The sequence below is a fragment of the Haemaphysalis longicornis genome, unplaced genomic scaffold (genome assembly GCF_048455015.1).
Source record: "Haemaphysalis longicornis isolate Haplotype H1 unplaced genomic scaffold, Haemaphysalis longicornis Haplotype H1 scaffold_3, whole genome shotgun sequence".
Lineage (NCBI taxonomy): Eukaryota > Metazoa > Arthropoda > Arachnida > Ixodida > Ixodidae > Haemaphysalis > Haemaphysalis longicornis.
This window is the reverse complement of record NW_027526335.1, coordinates 19,903,605-19,927,621: the sequence shown is the minus strand read 5'-3', so window position 1 is coordinate 19,927,621 and position 24,017 is coordinate 19,903,605. Positions and strand designations below refer to the sequence as shown.

The 24,017-nt window shown below is 47.5% G+C and overlaps 1 protein-coding gene across 1 annotated transcript; it reads right to left on the bottom strand.

Moving 5' to 3' along the window:
• Positions 1–2,161: 2,161 nt before the first annotated feature.
• Positions 2,162–24,010, bottom strand: LOC144174090 (transmembrane protein 185A). The gene is made up of 7 exons (XM_077702534.1): positions 23,609–24,010; positions 23,261–23,437; positions 20,586–20,793; positions 20,406–20,489; positions 11,989–12,165; positions 9,513–9,636; positions 2,162–7,067 (listed from the first exon to the last, which is right to left on the bottom strand). Exons 1-7 carry the CDS (start codon positions 23,644–23,646, stop codon positions 6,832–6,834), a joined length of 1,044 nt encoding a protein of 347 aa, XP_077558660.1. The 5' UTR covers positions 23,647–24,010; the 3' UTR covers positions 2,162–6,831.
• Between the last annotated feature and the right edge of the window lie 7 nt (positions 24,011–24,017).

The following is a 24,017-nucleotide window of genomic DNA, read 5'->3' as shown; positions in this document are numbered from 1 at the left end:
TCCGACTGATTTTGATTGATTGATTGTAGGGTTTAACACACCGACGCAACGCAGGCGTGCCGTAGTGGAGGGCTCCGGATTAATTTTGACCACCTGGGGACCTTTAACGTGCGCCGCAATCTCGAACACACGGGCGTTTTGCTTTTCGCCGCCATCAGAAAAGCGGCCGCCGCGGCCGGGAATCGAACCCGCGACCTCGTGCTCGGCAGCGCAACGCCTTAGCCACTGAGCCACCGCGGCGGGTCCGGATCCGACTTCCAATGCTTGTTTTGCTGCTAAACTTTGTCTCGAAGATTTTGCAAAGGAAGCGGCAAGAGCGTTTTTTTTTCGTTCTATGGCACAACACCTGTCCGGACTCTTCTTTGCCCAAGATTTTTTCCTGCACAAGTGGACACGCCTCCATTGCCTTCTGACGTCAATGGTATTGGCACGGCTTTTACCATGGCAGAATTTGTTGTGGCAATAGACTCTGCTAAATGAAAAACCACTTCAGGCTGGGAGACTTCCCTACAAAGCCTTTAAAGGAGTACTGACACGAAATTTCAAAGCTGAGATAACTATGTAAAACGCTTCCTTTTTATCAGGAGATATCTCCCAGCAAGTTTCAACAGCAACCGTTCAGCGAAACATATTTAAAATCCATTTTAATCTTCACCCGCACGAGAAAGCCCAGAGCGGGCCGACGTGACATCATCTGCTACGTGCCCCAAACTGCCGACGTCGGGGCTCCCGTGACGAACCCGACGCGCTGGCTGTGGTTGGCGCGCGCTGCTCGGGCGTGTGTACACGTCATGGTTTTGGGACTGACGTCATGCTGCCCGGGCCTGTGGGGACGGCGAAGACCTCGGCCGGTCTGGGCGCGCGCGTGCGCTCACTCGCGCGCGCTTCCAGAGAGGCAGCGATACGGCAAGAATGGTGACGCCATGTGATACATGCTGTCATGGCGGCCTCTCGGCGTTTTTTTTGTCGAAACCGAAACTGGCACGAATAAACGACGCCGTAAATGGATGTTTACGCTGCACTCGACCGTCTAATCTGTCATTCTATGATTAGTGGGCTGGTAGGCACGCATAGCAGCGAAAAAAACGTAACATAAAAATTTCGTGTCAGTACTCCTTTAATTCAAGTATTGATTGTGCTTGCTCATGCTCAGCTCCTCTATTCAATCAATGAGGCATGGCTTAGTGGTGTCCTTCCTAGCAGCTGGAAAGCAGCGCACGCCATCCCTATACCAAAACCTGGCAAGCCAGCGATGGTGGTAGAAAACCTTCGGCCAATATCACGCCAACGGTTTGCAAGCATGCAGAGAAAATGCCTGCCACTCACCTGTTGTGGTCACTTTAAGATCATGGGTATTACCACCCCGCACAAATCGGTTTCCGTGCATCACTAGGCATGGAGCTATGGTTTAGCGTTTTAGCAGCATCAACCTTGTCATCAACCCTCAGTCATGGTGTACGGGCCATCCTAGACAAGAAGCGTACGACGTCAGTCATGCTACCATCCTAAACTCAACTGATGTCGTCCACCCGCCCATTCGGGTGCAGCAGTTCATCCAGTCATTCCTTCAAGATGGGGCATTTGCAATATGCCTTCACAAAGAAGCTGTTAAGTCCTTCATTTGTGATGTGCCACAGGGATTGGTATTGGCTCCGACCTTCTTCAATGGCCCCTTGGCTGGGGTGTGCACAAGGCAGTGAAACGGAATGAATGCAACTGGCCCTCTCGAAGAGCAAGATGACAAGGTGTGCGTTCCACTATCATGACCTGCATCTCACTAAGAAGCCAACTGTGAAACGGGCCCATAATAAGAGACTGTGGCAGCACTATTACTTGTCTCCCCATTTGAAACAGCAGTTGGCAATCCCACTCCCCAAAACACACTGGTGAATCATGAGATCCCACTCCTCTAAATGGATGACGACGCACTTAAACAGGTAGTACCCCCTTCCTCTTCCTTAGCAATGATGTGTTCTAATGATTAAGTTCAAGGTACACCGAGATTTGTGACAAAGGATTCGCTTATCCTTGTAGCTACATATCACAAATACTGGGCAAGCACTAAACTGTTCCAGTGAGCTTCGACACTCATGAAGGTTGCTATTCACTCATACTTAGTAGTTCAGGCAACTGAACTAAGAGAAAACAAAGCAACTTTACGAAGTTTCTGTAGTTACATAACATATTTATTTCATTTTTGCAGAAACAGACTGATAAAATACACATTTGCATTTTTCACCCACCCAATTGTGCGGGTTTGCATCCATGGTGCATGGTTACCATTATTGCCTGCTAGGCCTAAGTGCATGGTAGTTATCGGATAGTTATTTGTGCATAAATAAGTGATATCTCTGCCTTTATATGCATGCATTATTTTCGGTGATTTTCAGTATTGCTCCCCTGCCTGTCAAGGCGACTTGTAGGCCAACACCAAAACCACTAAAAAGTAAGCTGGACATAACAGCAAGTCTTACAAAGCAGGTTTTGCATAAATGCATTTTTGCAGCATTGCAAGTAATGCAGAGCTCTTATTACTTCTGCTGATAAGCAAGACCCGATTTTCACAAGAAAAAAGGGAGCAACTGAGGGTAGGGAAGGCGGTGTAGTGATATGCATAATAGTCGCCTGACCAAACCAGCGTCAACAAGACAAAAAAGACAAAACCAGTTTGTACTCCTAAAGAAAACGAGTACAAACGACTAACACGACAACACACTACGTGCCACAACAGAGGAGAGAGTAGCAAGGGGATTCAACATCAACAACACTCCCAGGGTTAAATAACAAAAACTGACAAAAAGAAATGGCGTCCACATTGAGCGCCAACAAAATTTTCGGCAATGTCAAGCTCACGCCTACCAGTGTTTGACAGAGAGAAAAGAGACGACGCAGGAGAGGACAGTGTGGGGGTTCAACATCAACAAGACTCCCAGGGTTAAATAACAAAGAAAACTGACCAACAGGATGGCCGTCACAACGGGCATCGACAAAACATTCGGCAAGGTCAAGCTCACTTCTGCCAGCGCTCGACAGCAAGAAGAAAGACAGCTTTTGCTTCGATGAGACCACGCACGTTTGTTTCACGTCCAAATACCACGCGTTGACAGGAAACTCAATAAGGCACAGGTGCTTTTATAAGTGGCGTGCTACACTGGCGTCTTGTGTGCATTCCAGCAGTTTGTGCTATTGGTCTAAACTGCAATGCAAGCCACGCCTCACTGTTGTGACCGCACACAAAACAACATCCATTGACACCTCGTGACGGGTACACAAAAATCACAGACATTCCTGGAAAAATGTTCTGTGCATCCCCACTAGCCTCACTGAAATTTTTCCCCTTCTTTTGACAATACAAGGTGTAGAAATTCTGGTCCAACTCAGTGTAGATTGCATGATGTTACCTCAGCATGCAAAGCAAGCACGCCACTCATGCTGAAATATGCAGCAAACAAACTCCTCCGTCATGTGAGCTTTCTGTGCTTCAAGCTTCGACTCTGTAGCATTCCATCAGCAAGCACTAATCAGTTAAGCTTTTTTTTTTTTTATACGGTAAACCGGGACAAAAGTAAATGTTGTTCGAAAGTTGGCGCGGTTTCATGCGTTATTTCTGCTGCTTTTATGGCTTTGCCTGAATTGCAGCCACCTCACTACCACACAACAAGACCAGAACATGTGATTCACAAGATATGAGAACCCCTCATGAGACCAACCGTTGATTAGGAACACAGGATCACTACATACAAAAACACAGCACGGGCTCATTCTTGTCACCGTTGTTTTTTCCTCGAGGCGTGACAGTGAGTTGTAAGTGTCACTTGTTCATAAAGAGCATCACAATCCCAACTTCTCAATCGCTGTACAGCCTATGCAAAACGAGCCAATCATGCGAATGTCAAACCCCTCGATGACTGCGATTCACAAAGCCCAGTCCAGAGGCCCGACTACGTTTGAATCCATTCTCCATCAGAACAAGCAGCTATAACAGCAGCAGCAGCTAAAGGCCAACTGCACTCAAAATTTCGACCTCTTGAAAATCCTATTTTCAAATACAGTTGAACACGGATATATCGAATTATTGTCTATATCGAACAGTGCAAACATCCCCTTGAAAATCCCATGCAAAAAAGTATAGGGCTGTTGTGTGCGTGTATCGAACTCCTGATCACGGGCAAATTCGATGTATCGAATTCTGCGCCGAAGGTGCCCCTGAAAGTTTGCTTCCTCTGATGGGGTGGAGCTGATGATAATATTGACTCATCGCAGGAACTGCCTGGCTTGGTGAGACAGAGGCGGCGTCCGCGGCATTATGTCGCTTCGATGGCCTTCAACAGCTGTTTTCACGCTAGCACGAGGGGTAGCTCCATGATAGCTAGAACGCGGATAGTGGTTGGGGCGAAAGAACATAAAGGAGCAAAAGAAATTGACTGGAGGCACTGTTTTTCTGTGATCAAGCTGTTTGGTGGCTCGTGCAGGGGGACCGATGCGGCGTTGTATGGTTGTTTTGTCCAAGGCATTCATTTCGGAGCAACGAAAGCGGGAATTCGTCAGGTGCAGGCTGCTGAAAAGATGTTGGTTGAAAAGGCGTTCGGAATTCCTCGCAGTAGTTTTGAGGGCGATGCACGCATCAACGTTGACGGAAAGGCAAATGCAGCACAACCCGCCCCGGCTATTCCGGAGCGTGTCGGGTGCAAAGCGACTTCGTTGCACGCCTCCAGATGGGGGAGGTGTTCGGTTCGGATACTGAAGATAACGGCACTCAGTGCCTGACAACATTCCCAACCGCCTACTGCAGCCGAGGTTCCGTCAGCGTTATTCGCCTCTATTGTGGCACAGTGTACAGCGTTGATTTTCTCATTTGTGCGTGTTTGTAATCTTGAAGACAATTTGGCGAACTTTACGACGCAGAAGAAAAAACAAGCGAAGCTCAAAGACATTTCAATGATAAATAAAGTGCGGTGGTCATCATGCTGTGGTTCAGATTTTCCGTGCTTTGAGGGTCAAAACGGTAAACTACCGTTTTCCACAACTTCAGAGAACTTTCAGTGATGTGCGGAGTTGTCAGATAATCTTCAGATAGGCGTATTTTATATATCGAATTATCGATATATCGAATTCTTTCGTGATCCCCTTGGAGTTCGATATATCCGTGTTCGACTGTAGTCTGCTTAAAAAGAAAGCAACATGCAAAATACAACAGCTGAAATAAGCCCGTGGACACCGCAAGTGGCCAGCAAAAATCGGCGATTTTGAAACCGAAACCGAGGAGAGCGCAGCCATTGCAGTGACGTTGCAGCCGTCCAGCGAGCGGCCGGATGGTCCCCAAATCGGGAGAAAGTCTGCGTGCAAGCCCTACGGCCGCATGGAACAGCAAATGGGTGAAGCGTGCACAGCAGAGCTCGACCGGTTCTCCGGCTACGTGGCTGGCCAGAGGAAGAAGCCCCCGTAGGCTGGAACGTCACAAGCGCGTCATGGCTGTTTACGCGATCCGCCGGCAGGTGCAGCGTGGTCTGTGGCAGAGCTTTTTTAAACGCTTTTGACTGATTAACGAGGCGTCTCACGGGGCTACCACTCGTGTCCCAGCTGATTTGGGGGTACTGACTACGCACTAAAAATAAATTTGGTCGAGGTGAAATTTGAGTGTAGTTGGCCTTCAAGAAGACTTGAAATTCATTGTACAGTCAGGATCAATTTGAAGGTGATCGCGGGAGCGTCGATGAGCGGCCCTTTATACCTCCACAGCGGCCGTTTTCAGAACTTCGAAGATAAATGTAGCAGTGCCTTCTTGCCGTCGTTGTCTCTTGCATGATACGGTCTTTATACAACCCATAACATGGCGCTGCTTTTTGTTTGTTTGACACCCGAGCGATCACCTTCAAATTGATCCCGACTGTACATTATGCATAGGCACAACCAAGAGGGCCAATCCCCTAATCTTTTTTTTTCTTTGTGACACAGGGTGAACCTGAGTTCTGCATAAGAAAGTGCTGCAGCGCTGCAAATTAAAGCAGTGACATTACATGCGAGGAAAGAGGCGGCGCATGCAACAGTTGAAGTGTTGGAGGCAGACTACTAGTCTAGTCTGCACCCTAAACCCATTTTTCTCTGCATTGTTGCAGAAAGGCTCTGAATTATTAGATGGAGCCACGCAAGATTCAAGCACTAGGCCGGATTAAGAACTCTGCAAGTGTCTCAGCCCTAAAGAGAGGGCCAAATGAGGTGTCCGCAGCTAAAACATTTACTACTTCCCGCTGAAGTCTGAACACTAGACAATATTTACACTGACTCTCCTTGCCACAAAAAGAAAGGAAGACGGCAAACGGCTTACACAAACTTTTACGACTAAAAGTAACTTTGACTCCAGGATGATCTACGACGTTTGTCTTCTCTGCAAGTAAGAGAGCAGTTGATAGTAATAATGACATTAACAAAAAGTCTACCCCAGCAAACGTAACACCGTCTAGTTCCATCAGCGACCCTTTTTTCAGGCAGGTGTGAGAACAGATTACGGAGCAACCACAGGCCAAAAATAGGCGCTACCGGTTTTTTCGATCTGGCCCTGCCTGAGAACGTTCCATGTCTTCCTTCAATGGCCACACTAAAAGTCTCCCGACTGCCTGCTGACCTTGGTGAGAGAGGCATCAGAACAGGCATCCTACGGTGCAGAACGGGAGGAATGCGCACAACGCAGTGCTTTGCCCTGTACATAGACACACAGCCCTGTGTTGCACATTCTTCAGTCCTCTCGTACGATGCCTGCTCTCTGCCGATTCCTGTGTACCGGACACTCGCAGACGACGCAGCCCACACGTTGTCCCACCACCACCGCCATCATCAGTCGGGCGTATCGATGGCCAGGGCAGCCACGATGGGGCGAGGCTCGGAGAGCACCGAGCTCCGGGGACGTTGGCGAGGCACGGGCTTTGCTTCGGAGGAGCGCACTGCTTCCAAGGGGGCCGGGCTGTCAGCTTCGTTGTTGTGCAGACTGTACGAGATGTTGCCGTACTCCTGCAGCAGCGGGCAGGCCCCCAGCAGGAACTGGCAGAAGTCCTTGCGGATTCCAAACCACCCTGCATGATATAACGCATCCGGGGATGAGCCCCTAAACATCCTTTCCTCGCATGCGAATGACAGTATGCAGTCATCCCATCGTCTTTCCTCGTTTGTCTCGCTAACCTGCGATGCCAGTGAGAAGCAGGTGCAGGAGCACTTTGCCAGCGTGGGAGTAATTTTGTGGCGCAGTTTGTCAATTGTCCTTGGACCTGAAATTTCAAGGACATGTGCACAGCCTATGCAAGGAGGCGAGATGGAAAAAAAGGAGGTAGAGGTACAAGTCAGACGAATGGTGGTGTAGGCCCAAGTACTGTCCCTGACACTGCCAGTTGAACTGCCCCCTGGGTGTCTGCCAAACGACGCAGGAATGTTGCAATGTCTGGACAGTGAGGCCTCCATACGGCGTACGCCTAGGGTCTCCACTCACTGCTGGCCATAGGCTGCGATCTTGGTGTTACGCTTCCACTCCAAGAGGAAAACATCTCCATCTATGAAGCTCATCAGCTTCCCTATAAACCGTCACCATGCAGTCGAGTCCCCAGAACCACTAGCCCGACTCTTCTCTGCCTGACCGTTTTGTGCCACACCAGCCACTAAGGACTGGGGCTGACCCTTTTTAATCTTCACCTGTTCCTCTGCTTTTTGTGCAATCAGTTCCCTTTATAACTTTTCTCTTACCATTACTAAGCTGTATCTGGTCCTCTGAACATTACATTGTGCATTTGCTTGAAGGGACACTGAAGTCAAAATACAAGTTGCTCTAGATCGATAGATTAGCTCACCGAGAACACAAATATAGTACCACTCTTACCCGTAGCTTTTGTAAAATAAGGTAGAAAATAGCCAAAACGTAAAGAACGATTTAGCCGCTACTGGCTATACCGCACAACTTGCACTGGAAGAGGTTGAAATTGCCTGATAAATATTTTTTCAAAACGCCTTCACAAGTTTACAAAAACTTGACTAGAATTTTTTTGTTCGAACATCAAAGAACAAAAAAATTGACCGTGTATCTGCTCCTTTTGTTGCAAATGTTGACAAAAGACGACAGCCGGCTGGCGCCCCTGGCAAGTAAATGCCTCCCTTCTCTTTCCTACTCATCTCTCATGCTGTTCCTCTCCCATCTCATTCCTCCCAAGATAACACTCTAAAGGTTTGCTCAAGTCAATTTAAATTTACTGCGTTCCACTGCTCCAAGTCAGGTACCTCGATGGCAGGGCTGCCGTACGGCAGAGACGCGCGTAAATAGAGGCACCCTACTACAAGGTTTATAGAACCACGTTGCCCTACTCCATGAGTGTTCCAAATGGAACATGGAACCTATCTAGTGAAACCTTTCGTTGCTGTTGCCGTTTGATTTCTTGTTGCCGCCAGGAGCACGGGCAACAGCAGGCGACAATTTTCTGCAGTTGGTGTAGCATTTCATTTTGCTATCGCAAGAACCAAGCATCCGTGAATTTTTTAAGGAACATTGCAAATATCACTCATGTATTGATTTTCTGCCTTATATTTGCATAATGTGTTGTTCTTGTTCAACAATGTTGACAAGTATGAACATTAACACCGGACTTAGACATTTAGATTTGGCTGTGGGTATACAGGACTATTGCGCAGTTTCTGTTTCCCTTTGGCCAGGTGGCTGAATCGAGTCAAGACAGACAGACAGACCAAAATTTCTGTGTTTAAGTAGCCCAAGAAAGACTATTGTCCTTAAAAGAAAGCTAGACAGAATATCACGGGAGCCCGGCCAATAGATCACACAGTGACCCCAAATGCCAACAAGTTTGTTTCAGTTTTGGTGCAATACCCAGTGCAATACTCGTCTCGATAATTGTGTGACCCTTGTAGAGCACCGTGCGCATAGCCACTTTTATTATGACCCTCTGTGCGCTCTTGCTGCACTAAAAAGAAGCACAGGAACGCTTATTTTTGGTTAAAGTCAGTATTAACGTCTTCCCTGGCTGCGATTGGGCAGCGCCACTCACCCACTCCTGTGGAGATACCTCTATCTATGTGAGGAGGAATCTGCACACGAGCGGCAGGTTCAGTGCCAACCTTCACGCAGCCTAAAAAAGACAATATGCTTTTTCTAAACAAAGCGCCAATGCTGATCACGGGTTGCATGAAGAAACATTTTGTTTAAAGGCCCGCCCGCACGCATGCACGCACACACACACACACTACCTGCTCAGGGACACAGTTACATTATAGATGCTCTTTCATTTTTTTTTTTTGCAACTGTACAGTCCCAAAGGGCCTTCTGAAGAAACGATGCCAGAAAATACAAGCACCGACAAGAACCCCAGTCAGGCATTGCAAAGATATGCCTTTATGCCTCACATACAAAAGGCTGATTACGTAGATACTGCATCAGCTAGCCACTGCATTTCGCCACCATTTAGGAACACAAGTACACAACTTGGCCACAATGAGGAAGCAGCAGGCAGCGGTGGCATACGCACAGTGGTTTCCCCCTTTGGAGCCAAAGGAGAGGAAGATGAGAACGAGGAACGTGAAGTACAGCGGCGTGCAGGTTTCCGTGTAGCCCAGGCTGTCCTCAGTGTCTAGCTTGTTGGACAGCAGCACCTGCAGCAGCAGCAGCAACACAACACACATCTTAAAGGACCAGACGGCTAGTACAACACCAAACTTGTGTAAGCACATAAGTTTTTTCCTAAGCAACTGGAGAAAAAAAATTGTATGCAAGTTAGAACTACAGTCGCCGACCGTTTTTTTGGACTGCATGGGAACCGCCGATAAGTCCGAATAATCGGGAGTTCGAAAAAAAGGATTCACTGAAGAAAAAAAAAAAAAAAAGACCTTCATTGGCCCAACAGCTGGAAAAACGTATGTATGCGCGTCTGTACACACACACGCCTATGCGCGGCTATGTCCGCCTGTATTTAAGCCAGCATTTGTCTGTCACTGTAGGCAGATAATAGCACTGTAAGGGCTCACTCTAGATCACTATTTGATGCCCCTGGCATTGGTGGCACATCATCATCGGAGTCGCTGGCAATCTGCGCCGGTTCGAGGACCTGGCGTACGATTTCCTCATCACTCAACTCGGCCTACGGCAGGATGGCACTATCAATGTTGGTGAAATCTTCAAACATAGCCACTCCAACATCGACACCGCTAGCACAGAGGTTATCGAAAATGTCGGATGCTGCGGCAGGCAGCATCTCAGCTGTGGGGTTTGGGGGTGTGTCACTATCCTCGTCCTCAATGCCAACCACAAATCCCGCATGACGAAAGCAGTTGCGGATCGTGACCTGCGTCACTACCCTCCAAGCATCAGACAGGATGGCGATAGCCGGCAGCACATCCACAACGTAGCTTTTGTCACTGTCCACACACAACAGCACACGATTCAGAAGGCGCAATCGGTAGTGCAGCTTCAAGTTCTTGATGACAACTTGGTCCACTGGTGGTATTCGGCGGCAAAATTTCCAAGAGCACCGAAGCTTGTGTCCGAAAAATCGAATGGCGTGCTCTGCGACATCCAAACTATCAGTTGCGGATATAGACGGTATTCGTTGAAAAGTTTAGCGGTCAATTTCTTCGCTTGGCAACACGGGAAACAGCCACAGACATGGCTGATGCGCCACGGACACGGCGCAGCCTGGGCCACTGCGGCCGCACGCCGAAGAAAAAAAAGACACCGGCGTGCGTCATCTGCTCTGTTCCAATCTGATTATAAACTGTGGCACCAACAGAGATGTTATTAATCGCACTCACAGTGAACTCAACGCAATACTTTGTGTTCGGCGAAGAGTTCGTAATGTGAAACACAGTCATGTGTTTCACAGTCATGCTTAGCACGGACAGGTGCCGCCATCCCGCAGAGCCCGACGTAACGAGTGACGGCGCACCGTGCCCTCCGCGATTTGCTTCCGGCGGCACGCCGGTAGCCGATCGCGGAGGCCACGGGCGCACTCACACGGTTGCATGGAGGAGAAGAGGGGTGCCTGATCTGTGGGCCGTGCGCACAACGTCGCCTAGAACCAGACGCTTGGCCACAGATATGGCGCCGCACACTTGGTTGCCTGCATGCATTCCACACCATTGAATGGGACAAGTGGTTGTGCCGCGAATGTGTTCGAATAAACAAGCTTGTCGGAATTTTCGGCGTCCGAATAAACGGTCGGCGACTGTAATCTGAAGGACACTATCACAGCAGTTGCCTTTCAACGTGGTCGCATACTGTTTCTGTTTTGCAACAAGTTCTAACCTATCTGCACGGATTTACAGATAGTTCTGCAATAACAATTTTTTTAAACCAGTTTGTAAGTAGACAAGGCTTTGTCACTCCATCCTTTGTTTTTGTTTGTCTATTACACCCTCCCCTCTCGTGAGCATCGTCGATTGGACTTTACAGTATTCTTCACTAGCAGATCATACTAGTGCACTTGAACATGTGTTTTGTCTAACCCACAAATACCAATTTCACCCACTGTGCTTTTTATGTGTTGTAATAGTATCACAATGACATCAGTATTAATACTAATTGATAATGACGAATGAAATAAAAAGTATGCTTCATGGCAAAAGGAAAGCTGATATCAGAATTTTGCATGACAAAACCTAATTTAGGCAGCGCAGATTAACTTAGGCCCACTCGGTTCTTCGATGTGAACCAAAAATCTTGACTTACAAAAGCTTTTGTACCCCCCATTCCCCATCTCTATAGAAATGTGACAACAACGGCTGGGTATCAAACCTACAACTTTGCACAATGCCTACTTTTTAGCATTATGACACAGGCAAAGGCAAACACGATCAGCACACACACTATGCAAGGCATCATCAAGGTCATCCCCATTGTGCTTAGCTCTCTCCAAGGCGCCAGTTCTTGTTATCATGGCTGAGAAAGCACCGTGTGCACCTGAGGGGCCAGCAGGCTCCCAGTGACGCACGCAGTGCTCCAGTACTCACGAGAAACACGAGCAGCGGGCCCACGATCATGCTGTAGGAGACGGCCGAGTGGAGGCTGGTGCGTCGCTGCTCGGGGCTCACTTCGGGCGTGCGCAGAAGGATGCTCGCAAAGATGATGGCGTACAGCACCCCAATCACCGCCAAGCACATCACTATCCACAACGGCACAAACACCACCTGCGACAAGGGGAGCCAGGGAGGGACGCCGTGTCTCTAGTCCCACTTTACATTACAGCCGGGGAATAAATACAGCCAGTAATCAGACTAGAGCACTGCACGGGTCCGGGCTGGCCCGCAAATCAACTTGTGGCCCAACCCGGGCTTGGACTTGACACCTTGGGCCCGGCCCGGTCTCGGGCTTGAATTGATGGGCCCGAACATTAATAGTTCTGACGCGAAATGTATAACAGAGCATTATAATGTATGTGCTGAGCTTATTTTTATGCGATTCTAGATGCCAGTTGAATGCATTGCTTTAAAAACGTGCTTTGCTAGGTCTGATACTTACTATACTGTAATTTTAATGGCATTTCACGTACTGCATCAAGATTTTATATTTTGGTGTATGTATAACATACCAAACATACAATTACAAGGAATGCCTCAGGGGGGAAGGGGTTAGTTCAGACAACCTGAAGCTCTGCACCTATGTCTACGTACAAGTATTTTAGATGTCACACCTATCGAAATGCCGCTGCTGTGGCCGGGAATCGGACTCGTGTGCTAGAGAAACACCAGTGCTTAGCAACCAATGCAGGTAAAACCTTTCAATTCACGTACACACACCATCAGAAGTAATTGGAACACAGGAGCTGTAGACGAACTGCATATAGAAGCTGCACCGTCAGTACACTAAAGGAGCAGAACACAATGGTGATAACCCATGCTGACGATGATAACGCATCTATACCTCTGAACATACTTCTTTTAGCGTGACCAAGAGCACTCTTCACAGCACACTGATCTCAGCGACGGCACTGATAGCGGAGGCACATTTGGCAGCATCTGTCGCACACTTTCAGAGCATGTGAGCTGCTGGGGAAGCGGTGCTATCACAGGGATACGAAGTGACAATTTTTCTTTTCATATATCTTTATGCACGCCTGCTACCAGTGCTGTCGCCGAGACCACATGCTGCAAACAATGCTTGAAGCCAGGTTAAAACAAGTGGGTACGGATGCATACGCCTTGAGTTTCACGATCGCTGCACCACCTGTCGCCACTTCTCCGCAGCGTTTAGAAGAAGCGTTCAGTCACGGACACAGATTACTTTATAAGCCCTTCTCTGCGCTACTCGTGGAGGACATATGAATGTTTGCGAGCGCTTGGCTCGCGACAAGACAACCCAACATTAAATTTCTGTCGTGTGCAGATTCCCGAGAATAATTTGGCATTATCTATCGTACTTCTTTAGTAGAAGGTTCGTAAAATTTATGCTACATTTGCTTGTCCAGGGTAGTGATCAATATCTAAGGTATGAAGAGTAACTGGCCTGGCCAGGTATGAGTGCTCCGCTAGATTATGTAAGCACAAAAACCGATTTACATTGCAGTGCAGAGCTGTAGCATGACCATCTGAGGAAACGTTGCTTACAGAGACACTGATAGTAAATTTCAGAGCAGTGGAATGACAATCAGCTCCATGCATATGCTGGTTTCACGATGCCAGCCTGTGACACAAACCTGGCATGTACCACACCAAGATCGCGTCAGAAACAATTACACTCTCGTAAATACACCACATTTGCGAACAGAGCGACTGTTCCACATAAATATGTATTTCCAGCGCATAAAAACGGTAAATCTCAGTCGTGAACGTGTCGCAAAAGCAGTGGCGGCAATGGGAGAGCGGGACAGGCCTGGAACAGGCCTGGAACGGGCCTGGGCTTGAGATGATGGGCCCAGGCTTGGTGCGGGCTACGTGTTATGGGCACAGGCCATGCTTGCGCTTCATAAAGCGGGCTCGGGCCGGGTCTGAGCCTTAAAATGAGGCCCATGCATTGCTCTAGAGCAGACGCCACATGACATACTGCCCAATGACTAGGTGGTAAAAACTCGTTGACAGGCCTGTGTGATATGCCAGCCGGCCTTACATTTCTACCATGTCCATACCAGGTGGGCTGGAACACCTATCAATCATTTAACTCTTTCGTTACCGCACCTATACAAATCATTCAATTTGAACGGTGCCTTGAGAGCCCCTTTTCATAGCGTTACAGGCGCTTCTGGAACAAGTAAAGCTATTTAGGGGTGCCTCAGAAAATGCCCTTTCAAAATCAGTCGTTTTCATTTTTGCAACAAAAACGTGATTTTTGACACATATTTGCATCACCTGGATGTTGAGAAGGGGCGTGGTCCCCGCACGTCGCCACTACCAAAGAAGAAGGCGTGCCACTCGTAATTACTCTGCATCAGCATTTGGTTTTTGTTATCGGGACATGAATGGTGAATCTGAAGATGATTTTCAATCGTCAGGTTTGCACTCTGACAGTAATAATCCCTGAAATCGGCTGAACATATCAAGCAGTTTACATGTACATATCAGTGCCTGTTTGTAAGGTTGTTTTATGATTTTAGGCAGTTTCATTGTCTTTGCCAACGTTGTTCCAAGTCGTGTTGTAGGTCTACTTACCACCGGACCACTCGCAAACAGTTTACAACAGTGTCGAGTTTGATTCTGCATCGCAAAATTCATATTTGGCTCTACTACACAGTAACCCAACTTCAAGCCTATCTGCCATGGTGCCTTTAGCATCCGCTACTGATCCTCGAAAAAAGCATGCCGCTCATAATGTCATCCCGCCCTAACCCGATTTCTGCGATTAGAACTTTTGATGCAAGTCAAAAGATAACACCCAGTAGCCAGATATCAGTTCCGACAAGAAGAGCACTTCCAACCAGGCCTTGCACGCTGCCAGCTGTTCACCGGCCAGCTTTGTTTCCATACGAGGGTATCTCCGGAGGTCTAGTGTTGCCCCTCAGTAGAACTGTCTATTCAGATGGAGGTTTGGTATTGTTTCTTTTCGAAAATGTTAGGTGGCGCTCAAAGCAGGAGGCGCGTAGTGCTGAAAACTTTCATCGCGCAACAGCCAGTTGGTGAAGGCTTGCAGGGCCCCATTCTAGCACATCGCACCTCATTCCTGCAAGCAGGGCTACAACAGCAAGTGAGAAGGTGATAATAAACCGCAAGTTTACGTTTGGAGAGATAACTGTCAGTGAACGTGTTGCACCGGGTTTCGTTTTCAACTCCATGAAGATTTATCCACATCGCGTGCTTGTCCCAAATACTGTGATGGCTGTGAATGCAAAGTCAGTCATTGACAAAATGTTTTTACATCACATGGGGACAAATTGGTGCCTCTGATAATGTCAAACCACCATATTTCTTTCAGGAAACCACCCAAAATTGCGTATTTTTAAATGAAGGTTGGGCTTCACCACAAGGCGTGGGGACCACGCCAGCTAACATTCTTTTATATATCTGACAAATTGCTTCACGCAAGTCAACATTTTTTCTAGGACGTGTTTTCTAAATGTTTCCCTACAAAATGTATATTTAAAATTTTTTATACTATTGGTGGTTATACACAACTCCTTTTTCATCATTTTCTTTGACAACTTGACAAAATTTTGATTTTGATATTTGTTCACAACTATCATGTATGAAAACATTCTAAAAACTGGTGTTATTGGAAAGGGCATCAAATATTCTGCATTTTGCGTTCCTGTAATTAGTGCCTAAACAAATTTTCTAGCAGAAAAAAAAATGTTTTCTTGGACCCCTAAAAACCGGTCAATTTTTCCGCAGTCATGAAAGAGTTAGGCAGCCCCAAAGGTTGAGTCTGAAGAGATAATACAGGGCTATACCAAACCATAGAAATTGCCCAATTATCAGGCAGTTGTAAATGCCCTGCAATCCAAAAATAGCTATAAACTTTACACTGAACTGCTCAGTGCACAGCCGCACAACCTTCACACACTGAAGGCAATTACAGTGATTGCTAGGAAGAACAGCAATTTCCACAAGCACACACAGAGAGCATGAGAGAGTGCCACTCTTCTGCAGAAAGATCTGTGCTGTCTGTTGCAGCTGTCATCAAGCCAGAGAGAGTGAATGTGTTTGTGAATTGCAGCAAGAAAACAAATGCAGGCCGGCACTGCAGAAACCAGAGGCTGCTTTTCACAGGCCTCCAATCCCCTACACATTTTCAGGACAAGCTGAATCAAATAGGTTGTACTGAACCAGCACGTACTGTACCAAAGTTATCATAACCTCCCTATGTAGTTCGTCCAGCCATAATAAAGTGGAAACAATGACACCTTTTTCTACATATTTCTGTCAACTCCAGTACAACTAGTCTTGACAGAAATTATCTACTCATGCTGGATGCCATAACTCCATCCACCTCACTTGTGGGTTGAAATGTATTGGGGAGGTTTTTATGCGTGAGTGTATACTCTTTCACTTCTAAGGTTCGCATTGCAAGCGTATGTCGTGACTGTACAAAGCTCACTTCAAACATCGGCATATTCATTTTCACATGGCATGTGCTGTTCCTAGACAACATTGCTTTGTCACAGTGTGAAGCTCCTCAATCAGGTTCATAGGTTCATAGGGAGAGAGAATGCAGCGCAAGAAGGAAAACGCACTGCTAGACAACGCCCAAGATAGCAGGTGTGTGGTACTACAGGCAGCAGCGTTCGAAGCTAATCGCCTGCTACTTTGCATAATCATTCGGTGCTCCTCCACCCTCAAACAACTAGAAAAACAAAAGAACTACAAGCTAAACCATGCCAGCAGAAATAAAGGCTGGTGCACATGCAAAGTACGAGTTCACTGTGCAGACCGCTCCTCTAATTTCTTTTTTTTATTTCTTAGTACCTGTGGAGCTCCTAGACTAGGTGAAAAATTGTGTAAGCAGGCCCTCACTTTCCTTTCGAAAAAAGAAGGTGCATTTTACCGTGAAAGACAGAGCCTTTGAGCATCATGCTCCCCTGTTTAGCCATCTGTTTACCCTTGACCAGCAACCCTTGCACATGCTGCCATACATAATCTTTTGTAATCACCCGTACTTGTAGTTTTCTTTTCAGCTAGATTCATACCATAAAAAGGCATTTTAATTGTGACTCAGCGCTGTGCCTGTTTGTACTCTGTTTCTCGTGTTTTGTTCTGTTCATTAAATCTTTTTTAAGGACTTCTTTATCCCCCCGTCTCAGCAGCCAGATGGTGATAGCTCAGTGCTACCGTAATTTCTGTAGCTCAGTATGTTTGGGCGATGTTTCCCTGCTTTGCACATTGTTTACGCAGTACACCGACAACAACGCCCTACCACACATGAACTAGCTCATTAGAAATGCTGATTCTTCATGCTGGAAAGCTTTTACTACAAAACCTCAAGACACTTTAGGCAGCCAGTAAAAAGCTACCCACAATTTACTCCTAAGCTACTTAACTGAAGAAAAGCTGCCACAAAAAACAAGAATTTCTTTTTCCAGACATGGTGCATTCTTGAAACGTTTCTGGGAATTACAGAGTTCCCCTCTCTTCCCTATCTCTCTCAACTTGCCACGGGAGCGAGAAGGGGGAGGTCCCTCTCTTTCTCTCTCCCCCTGCAGCTGTATTTCCCCACCGCGGGGGGGGGGGCGACTCCCTCACGTGATTGGTTTATTTGGGAGCTCCGTACGGTCTGGTCTGGGGCAGTCGACGGAGGAAGGCTCTCTTTGGATACCCAACATCATCGGGAGCAGACGTAAGTACAAGTTGCTCCTTTTGGCCTTCCTTTGTCCGCCCTCGTGCCTGTTTCTCCCGTCCTGACCAGGGTGGTCTTGGCGGTTGTAGAGTGCCGCGCCCAACATTCCTTATTGCGGTGGCAATAAACGTCGGTGTTGGCGATTTCTGTGCCTTGTGTGTTCTTTGCTGTTTGCTGCCGCTACGACAGTTGGCGGTCCGTGGCGGAGTTCAGTGGAGCTAGCCTTGCAGCCGAGTCTCGAGTGCGGACCCGCCGCGGTGGCTCAGTGGCTAAGGCGTTGCGCTGCTGAGCACGAGGTCGTGGGTTCGATTCCCGGCCGCGGCGGCCGCTTTTCTGATGGAGGCGAAAAGCAGAAACGCCCGTGTGTACGAGATTTCGGCGCACGATAAAGATCCCCAGGTGGTCAAAATTAATCCGGAGCCCTCCACTACGGCGCGCCTCATCGCCTGCGTTGCGTCGGCGCGTTAAACCCTACAATCAATCAATCGAGTCTCGAGTGCGAGCTAGGTCGCCGTGAGAACCCCGGTCCTCACACATTATAAGCTGCTCCTTTCCAGTAGTTAAAGGCCAACTGCACTCAAATTTCACCCTGGCTAAATGCCTTCGAAATGTGGAGTAGGTACCATGAGAACTACTACGACGCGACCGGTAGCTCTGTGCAATGCGTGGTTATTCAGTTTCAGGCACTCAAAATAACGCCCTTGCAGACGACAAAGCACCTGCCGGCGTGCCGCGCAAACAGCCATTTAGCGGAAGTGATATGCCAGCCGTCCAGGCCGATCGGCCTGCCTCGCAGCGGGAGAATTCAGGAAACTCTATTTCGCGCCGGCGGTACGCCTGGCCTTAGTGACTCCGAAAAGGCTTCGTCAACCGTGCCGTTCTCTCCTTTTCGAGTGTCGTCGCGACATCATGCCTACGCGGTGTGGCGGGACAAGCGCTCGCTTTTCCTCGCGCCTCCCGCACCCCCGCACGCGCGCGCTCACACTCTCATCCTGGCTGGCCGAGCCGGCCATAGAGCCGGCCGCGTCGGCCGGTCCGCACAGCTCGCTCCGTCAGGCCAGGCCGTCTGGCCGCTCGCGCCGACGGCTGATACGTCACTTCCGCCTGCCCGTAATGGCCGCGTTTTGCCCAGTTTCGTTTTCAAAATCATCGATTTTTGCTGGTCGCTTGCGGCGTAATTACGCACATTTTAGGCGTCATACTTCGTACATCGCGGTCTTTTTAGTCATACTATGCAGGAACAGTGATTTCGCGCGGTCGAAATTTTGAGTGCAGTTGGCCTTTAAAAACGTGTTCTAAAATGCTATCACTTTAACAAAAATGCTTTGAACATTTTAAGGCAAAGTTTCATGCTTTTTTAAAGGGACAGATAACCGATCTTTGTCAAGTATATTTTCTCTATCCCCAATGAAAGGGCAGCACTTGAAACCCCTCAACCCAAAATGGTTTTGCTGACAGTGCCCTAGAAGTTTTGAAATCGGAATGTGTACATCTACTGGCCATGCGTGTCCTGCCAAAAGGAATGCTGGCAACCATGGCAGTGCGCCATGCTGCAACATACTTTTAACTGCACGTGAGATTAAAAGAGCCATCTAAAAAGTCGTCCCCGGCTAAAACAACAATAATGTGCTACCTTTCCCATTTCTTCTCGCGGCCTTCAAATTGCATCGAAATCGACAGAATTGTTCGGACACTTAAAGGCCAACTGCACTCGAAATTTTGACCTCTTGAAAACCCTATTTTTGTATAGTCTGCTTCAAAAGAAAGCAACATGCAAAATACAACAGCTGAAATACGTGCGTGGACGCCGCAAGCGGCTGACAAAAATCGGCGATTTTGAAACCGAAACTGAGGAGAGCGCGGCCATTGCAGTGACGTTGCAGCCGTCCAGCGAACGGCCATACGGTCACCAGCTACGGAGAAAGTCTGCGTGCAAGCTCTACGCATGCACGGGGCAGCAAATGGGTGAAGCGTGCGCAGCAGAGCTCGACCGGTTCTCCAGCTGCGTGGCTGGGCAGAGGAAGACGGCCCCGTCGGCTGGAACGTCACAGGCGCATCATGGCTGTTTACGCGATCCGCCGGCAGGTGCAGCATGGTCTGCGGCGCAGCTTTTTTAAAGGCTTCTGACTGATTAATGAGGCATTTCACGGGGCTACCACTTGTGTCCCCGCTGATTTGGGGGGTACTTAATACGCATTAAAAATAAATTTGGTCGAGGTGGAATTTGAGTGCAGTTGGCCTTCATGGCAGTGCCATGTTTAGACGCTACATGTCGCCACCTTTCAGGCTTCAGATATATTCGTGCAAACTTGAAATTATTCCCGCCTGTTCATTTAGAAATCTCTTGTTACCCAGTATATAAAACGCTGGCTTTCATATAAGCTGGAGCACCTGCACTCCAGAAAAATCGGTTGTTTGTCCCCTTAAATGCACAAATGGCAGCCTGGTGCTGCAAGCAAGAATGCTATACATTAGTGACTTTTGCGTGGATGCAGGTTTAACATGTTGCTAGCTTGAAAAGAACAGACTGATGAGCCATACGGTGGGCATGTGACCCCTTCATAACTGCAACGTTGAGCCAGTAACCCGCTGTCATTTTGCGGATGTTTTAAGAACACTGCTTTCAACTGAGGATTGCAAGTGGCTGAACAATTGTTCGGGAACTTACCACCCAGCTCCAGTGGATGAACTTGTCCAGTTGAAGAGCCAGAAATATGAACTGCAGTACGTTCACAGAACAGAACAACTCCAACTGCACAAAGAAGACGGGAAAAAAGGATAATGAGGATACTCCTGCCCACAGCTCTCCACTGGCCTTCAGGTGTGGACAGGAGAGAGTCGCACTCACCTCAAAGGAGCGGTCGTGCTTGACCGCCCATATGCAGACGGCGATAGAGAGGACCGAGATGAAGATGAGGGGGATGAAGACCAGTGTCCAGAGGTGCCGGTCATTCTGGAGGTTGTCGCACGCGAGCACTTCAAAGACCAGCAGCAGCAGCTGCAAGAACAGGCTGATGACCATGGCCTTGTAGTGCACCTGGCCATCGCCCTCGTTCCTGCATCCACGCAGCATGCCCACCAGCAGTCATGCACTGACGGAGAGAAGGCTTCAGCCAACAGTAACAGCTTTGTTTGTGTGCGGGGAGATGTGTGTTGTCACAAGCCTTGCAAGGTCTGCCGCCATTTGCTATGCTCACATCTTTGGGTGCAGCCTTGGAATTAGCTACATGTCCTGGAGAAAGTGCGGAGAGACGCACATAACTTTGTGCCTTGCCACAGGAATGTGAAAATGTTAAGAGAAACGTCAGGACTAGCCTGAGCTGGAAGCCACCCTGCCCGCAAGTAGAAACAAAAATTTACCTGGAAAAATCGGTAGCTCACTACTGCCCTATATTTCCTTTAAAAAAATGGTTAATTCCTTTCAAGGACTACAGGCTGGCTTTTAGAGCCTTTTGCAGTCTGATGCCGAGCTGTGATGCAAAATTTATCCCAAATGCAGTTTTTTTTTTTTCTTCTTGCAAAATGCACACGCTCACTCAGCTGACACCTCTAACTGGTTGTACACTTCATGGCACCATTAGAGTGAGAGCTCTGGCGAGTTGGTCATACATTGTCGACACGATTTCCCAGCATGAAAGACAAAGACAAAAGGGAGGGCACAACACAGTGTATGTCTTACAATGTCCCAAAACCATGTTAGCCTCAAAATAATGACTTTTTTTTTGTTGGCTAACCCAGCTCTGAAACAAACCCTGGCCAACTCCAACCATGTTCTTTTTACTATAAAGCCCTAAATATGTAATGACACTTAAGTTCAATTACTAAAAGTGATAACATTCACTTCGTGAAGATGTTGAGATGCCTTCCTGCAATTATGAGTAGCAAATGTGGTTGGAACCAATTTTAAATCAGTATTATTACTGCAGTTTTGAGAGTCACGGGGACGGTGGCTCAGCCACTCTGTGACAGCAGCTTCGCCTAGGAAGGGGTTCAACATAGTCTCCTAGCCCGTCAAACTCAAAGTGGCATGACCTTTCCCCATCAACAACATGCACAGTCAGCGAAAAACCAACAAACCTGTGCGCGGCAAAGTAACAACACAAAGTAAACATTTTGGTGGGGCTTGTGGCATCTTGTGTTCCATTTCACCCCATTAGCCCCACCTCTGGATAGTTTCAAACCGCCTGAATTCAGAGGGACTAACATTTAATTGAGGCAAAGGAACCCACGTACGGTTGCCTCGGACGCTTTCGAAGCTAATGACAAAGCTGCCGTCTTGCTTGGACAAAAATAAATGACATCAGCTTGGCAACTGCTCCCCAGCTCTCAACAATTGAGACCAAAATTTATAATCGGCAGCATCTTGGTCAGTTTTAAGTCATGCACTATAGATTATCAGCTATCAAAAACTCCCAAGAGTGAAGAAAAAAAAAAGAGAGAAACTCAAATTTACTTTTCACATTCCTTTAACTTTACTATACAGGAGAACCTCGTTGACATGTTTAAAAAAAAAATGAGAGGGAGAAATGTACTATCTGAGAATAAACGTACTATGGGGCATTTTTAGTGCTCACAAATGAAAGCGTAGTAAACAGGAAATTGTATGAACCGGGAACGTATCAGCAGGGTTCTACTGCATTCAGTACGGTATTGTGACCAACATAACGAAAATCAAATTTTGGTGTATAAATTACGAGTACACTTCCGTTTTGAACCCTGGGCTAGACAAATAATGCCCAAATCTCTCCCACATACCATGTAAAGTACTGCTACAGAACCTGGCAAGCGGGCAGCGTATTATTTCAGCAGAGGCTGAAATAATCTGAAGTTCGAGTCCAAATATGCAAGCAAGTGCAAAATTTAACTGGCAGTGATACAAACCCATCAAAAAAATTTCCGAAGCACTTGTGCATGAGCACAATACGATTATTAAGCTGTGGAGAAAATTCTTCTTGAGCTAAGGAAATGCAATAGACACACTAACCGACCTGCAATTTGCACATACTATCACACATCAGGTCACAGAGTTAGATTGAAGACAAAATGAGATCTGGAAATGCCCTGAGATTTGGCATGCCTGATGTAGCTTTAAGAACCTCATGTCACCTAAATTAACTTGAAAGCTGCATCCTGCGGACTAGCATTCACCTAAACCAAATACGGATTTTTCAGACTGCACAACACTGAATAATCACACTCGACTTTGAGTAACATTTTGTTAAAATTTACTGGTTTGTTCAACTCTTGACACCACATCAGAATGCCGTTGTTTCATGACAACGCTTGCCTTATGTTAAAAAAAAAAGAAGAAAACAGCTGGAGTTCGCATGTGTACTTTACGTGCAGCAAAATAATTGCATTAATTTGTTTACCCTCAATGGAAAAGTTTAAACCACGCTTAGTACGGTTGTGTCGCCGTGTTCAAACTGACGAATCCGTCGTGACAATTAGCAATAGCATTTGCGCTTTTCTTTTTTTCTGCTGCAAATGCTGAAAATGACAACGCATCTTCGAAAGCGGTACCTGTACTGTGGATGCGTCCACCACACGTAGCTGCCCACCACGGCTCCAACGATGACCATAAACTTCCAGATCCAGAGGGGAAGAAACACGACCCAGTAGTTCCATGAGATGACACCATCGAGCCTCAATGAGAAGAGCAGCGTAAACGCTAGCAGGCAGCAGTAGACTAGGAAACGACTGAAAAGACAGAGGGCAACGGTTCTGTCAGCTCGGGGAGACGGGACAGCCGCTCAGAATTACGAATCCGCGGTACGTGCAAGGCGTCAATGCATGCACAATATGACCCATTTATCCGGGCGGTTAATTTTGCGCGCAAGAAGCGCCGACCCGTGAAGTGATTTCGGTCACCTAGGATTGAAGTCTTCAAAGAGACTTTGAAGGTTCATAACATCAGGTTGGAGGCACGAAGAGTCAACTTCAACGCCATGCGGTGCGGTAGCGATAATGAGGAGCCGCTGTTTTTCGCACTTCCTATATCCCGGTCAGTTATCGCACTATGCAGGTCCATGCAAGTTGCCAAGCGATACGGCCCATTAGTTTTCCAGTCATGGTCGACGCCAAAGAGGACCGTAGCTAGACGCTACACAACCAGGTGCGCCGCTTATCTGTGCATAGCAGTGTTTTGTAGACCATAACTACTACTGTGTATTTTTCCTTTCTTTCTTCGTTTCTCCGCAACAAAACAGACGGAAACGCTCGAGACGGACGGCACGGACATAGGATGGTGGTTGTATTCGTGCACTCTGGAAAGCAGCAG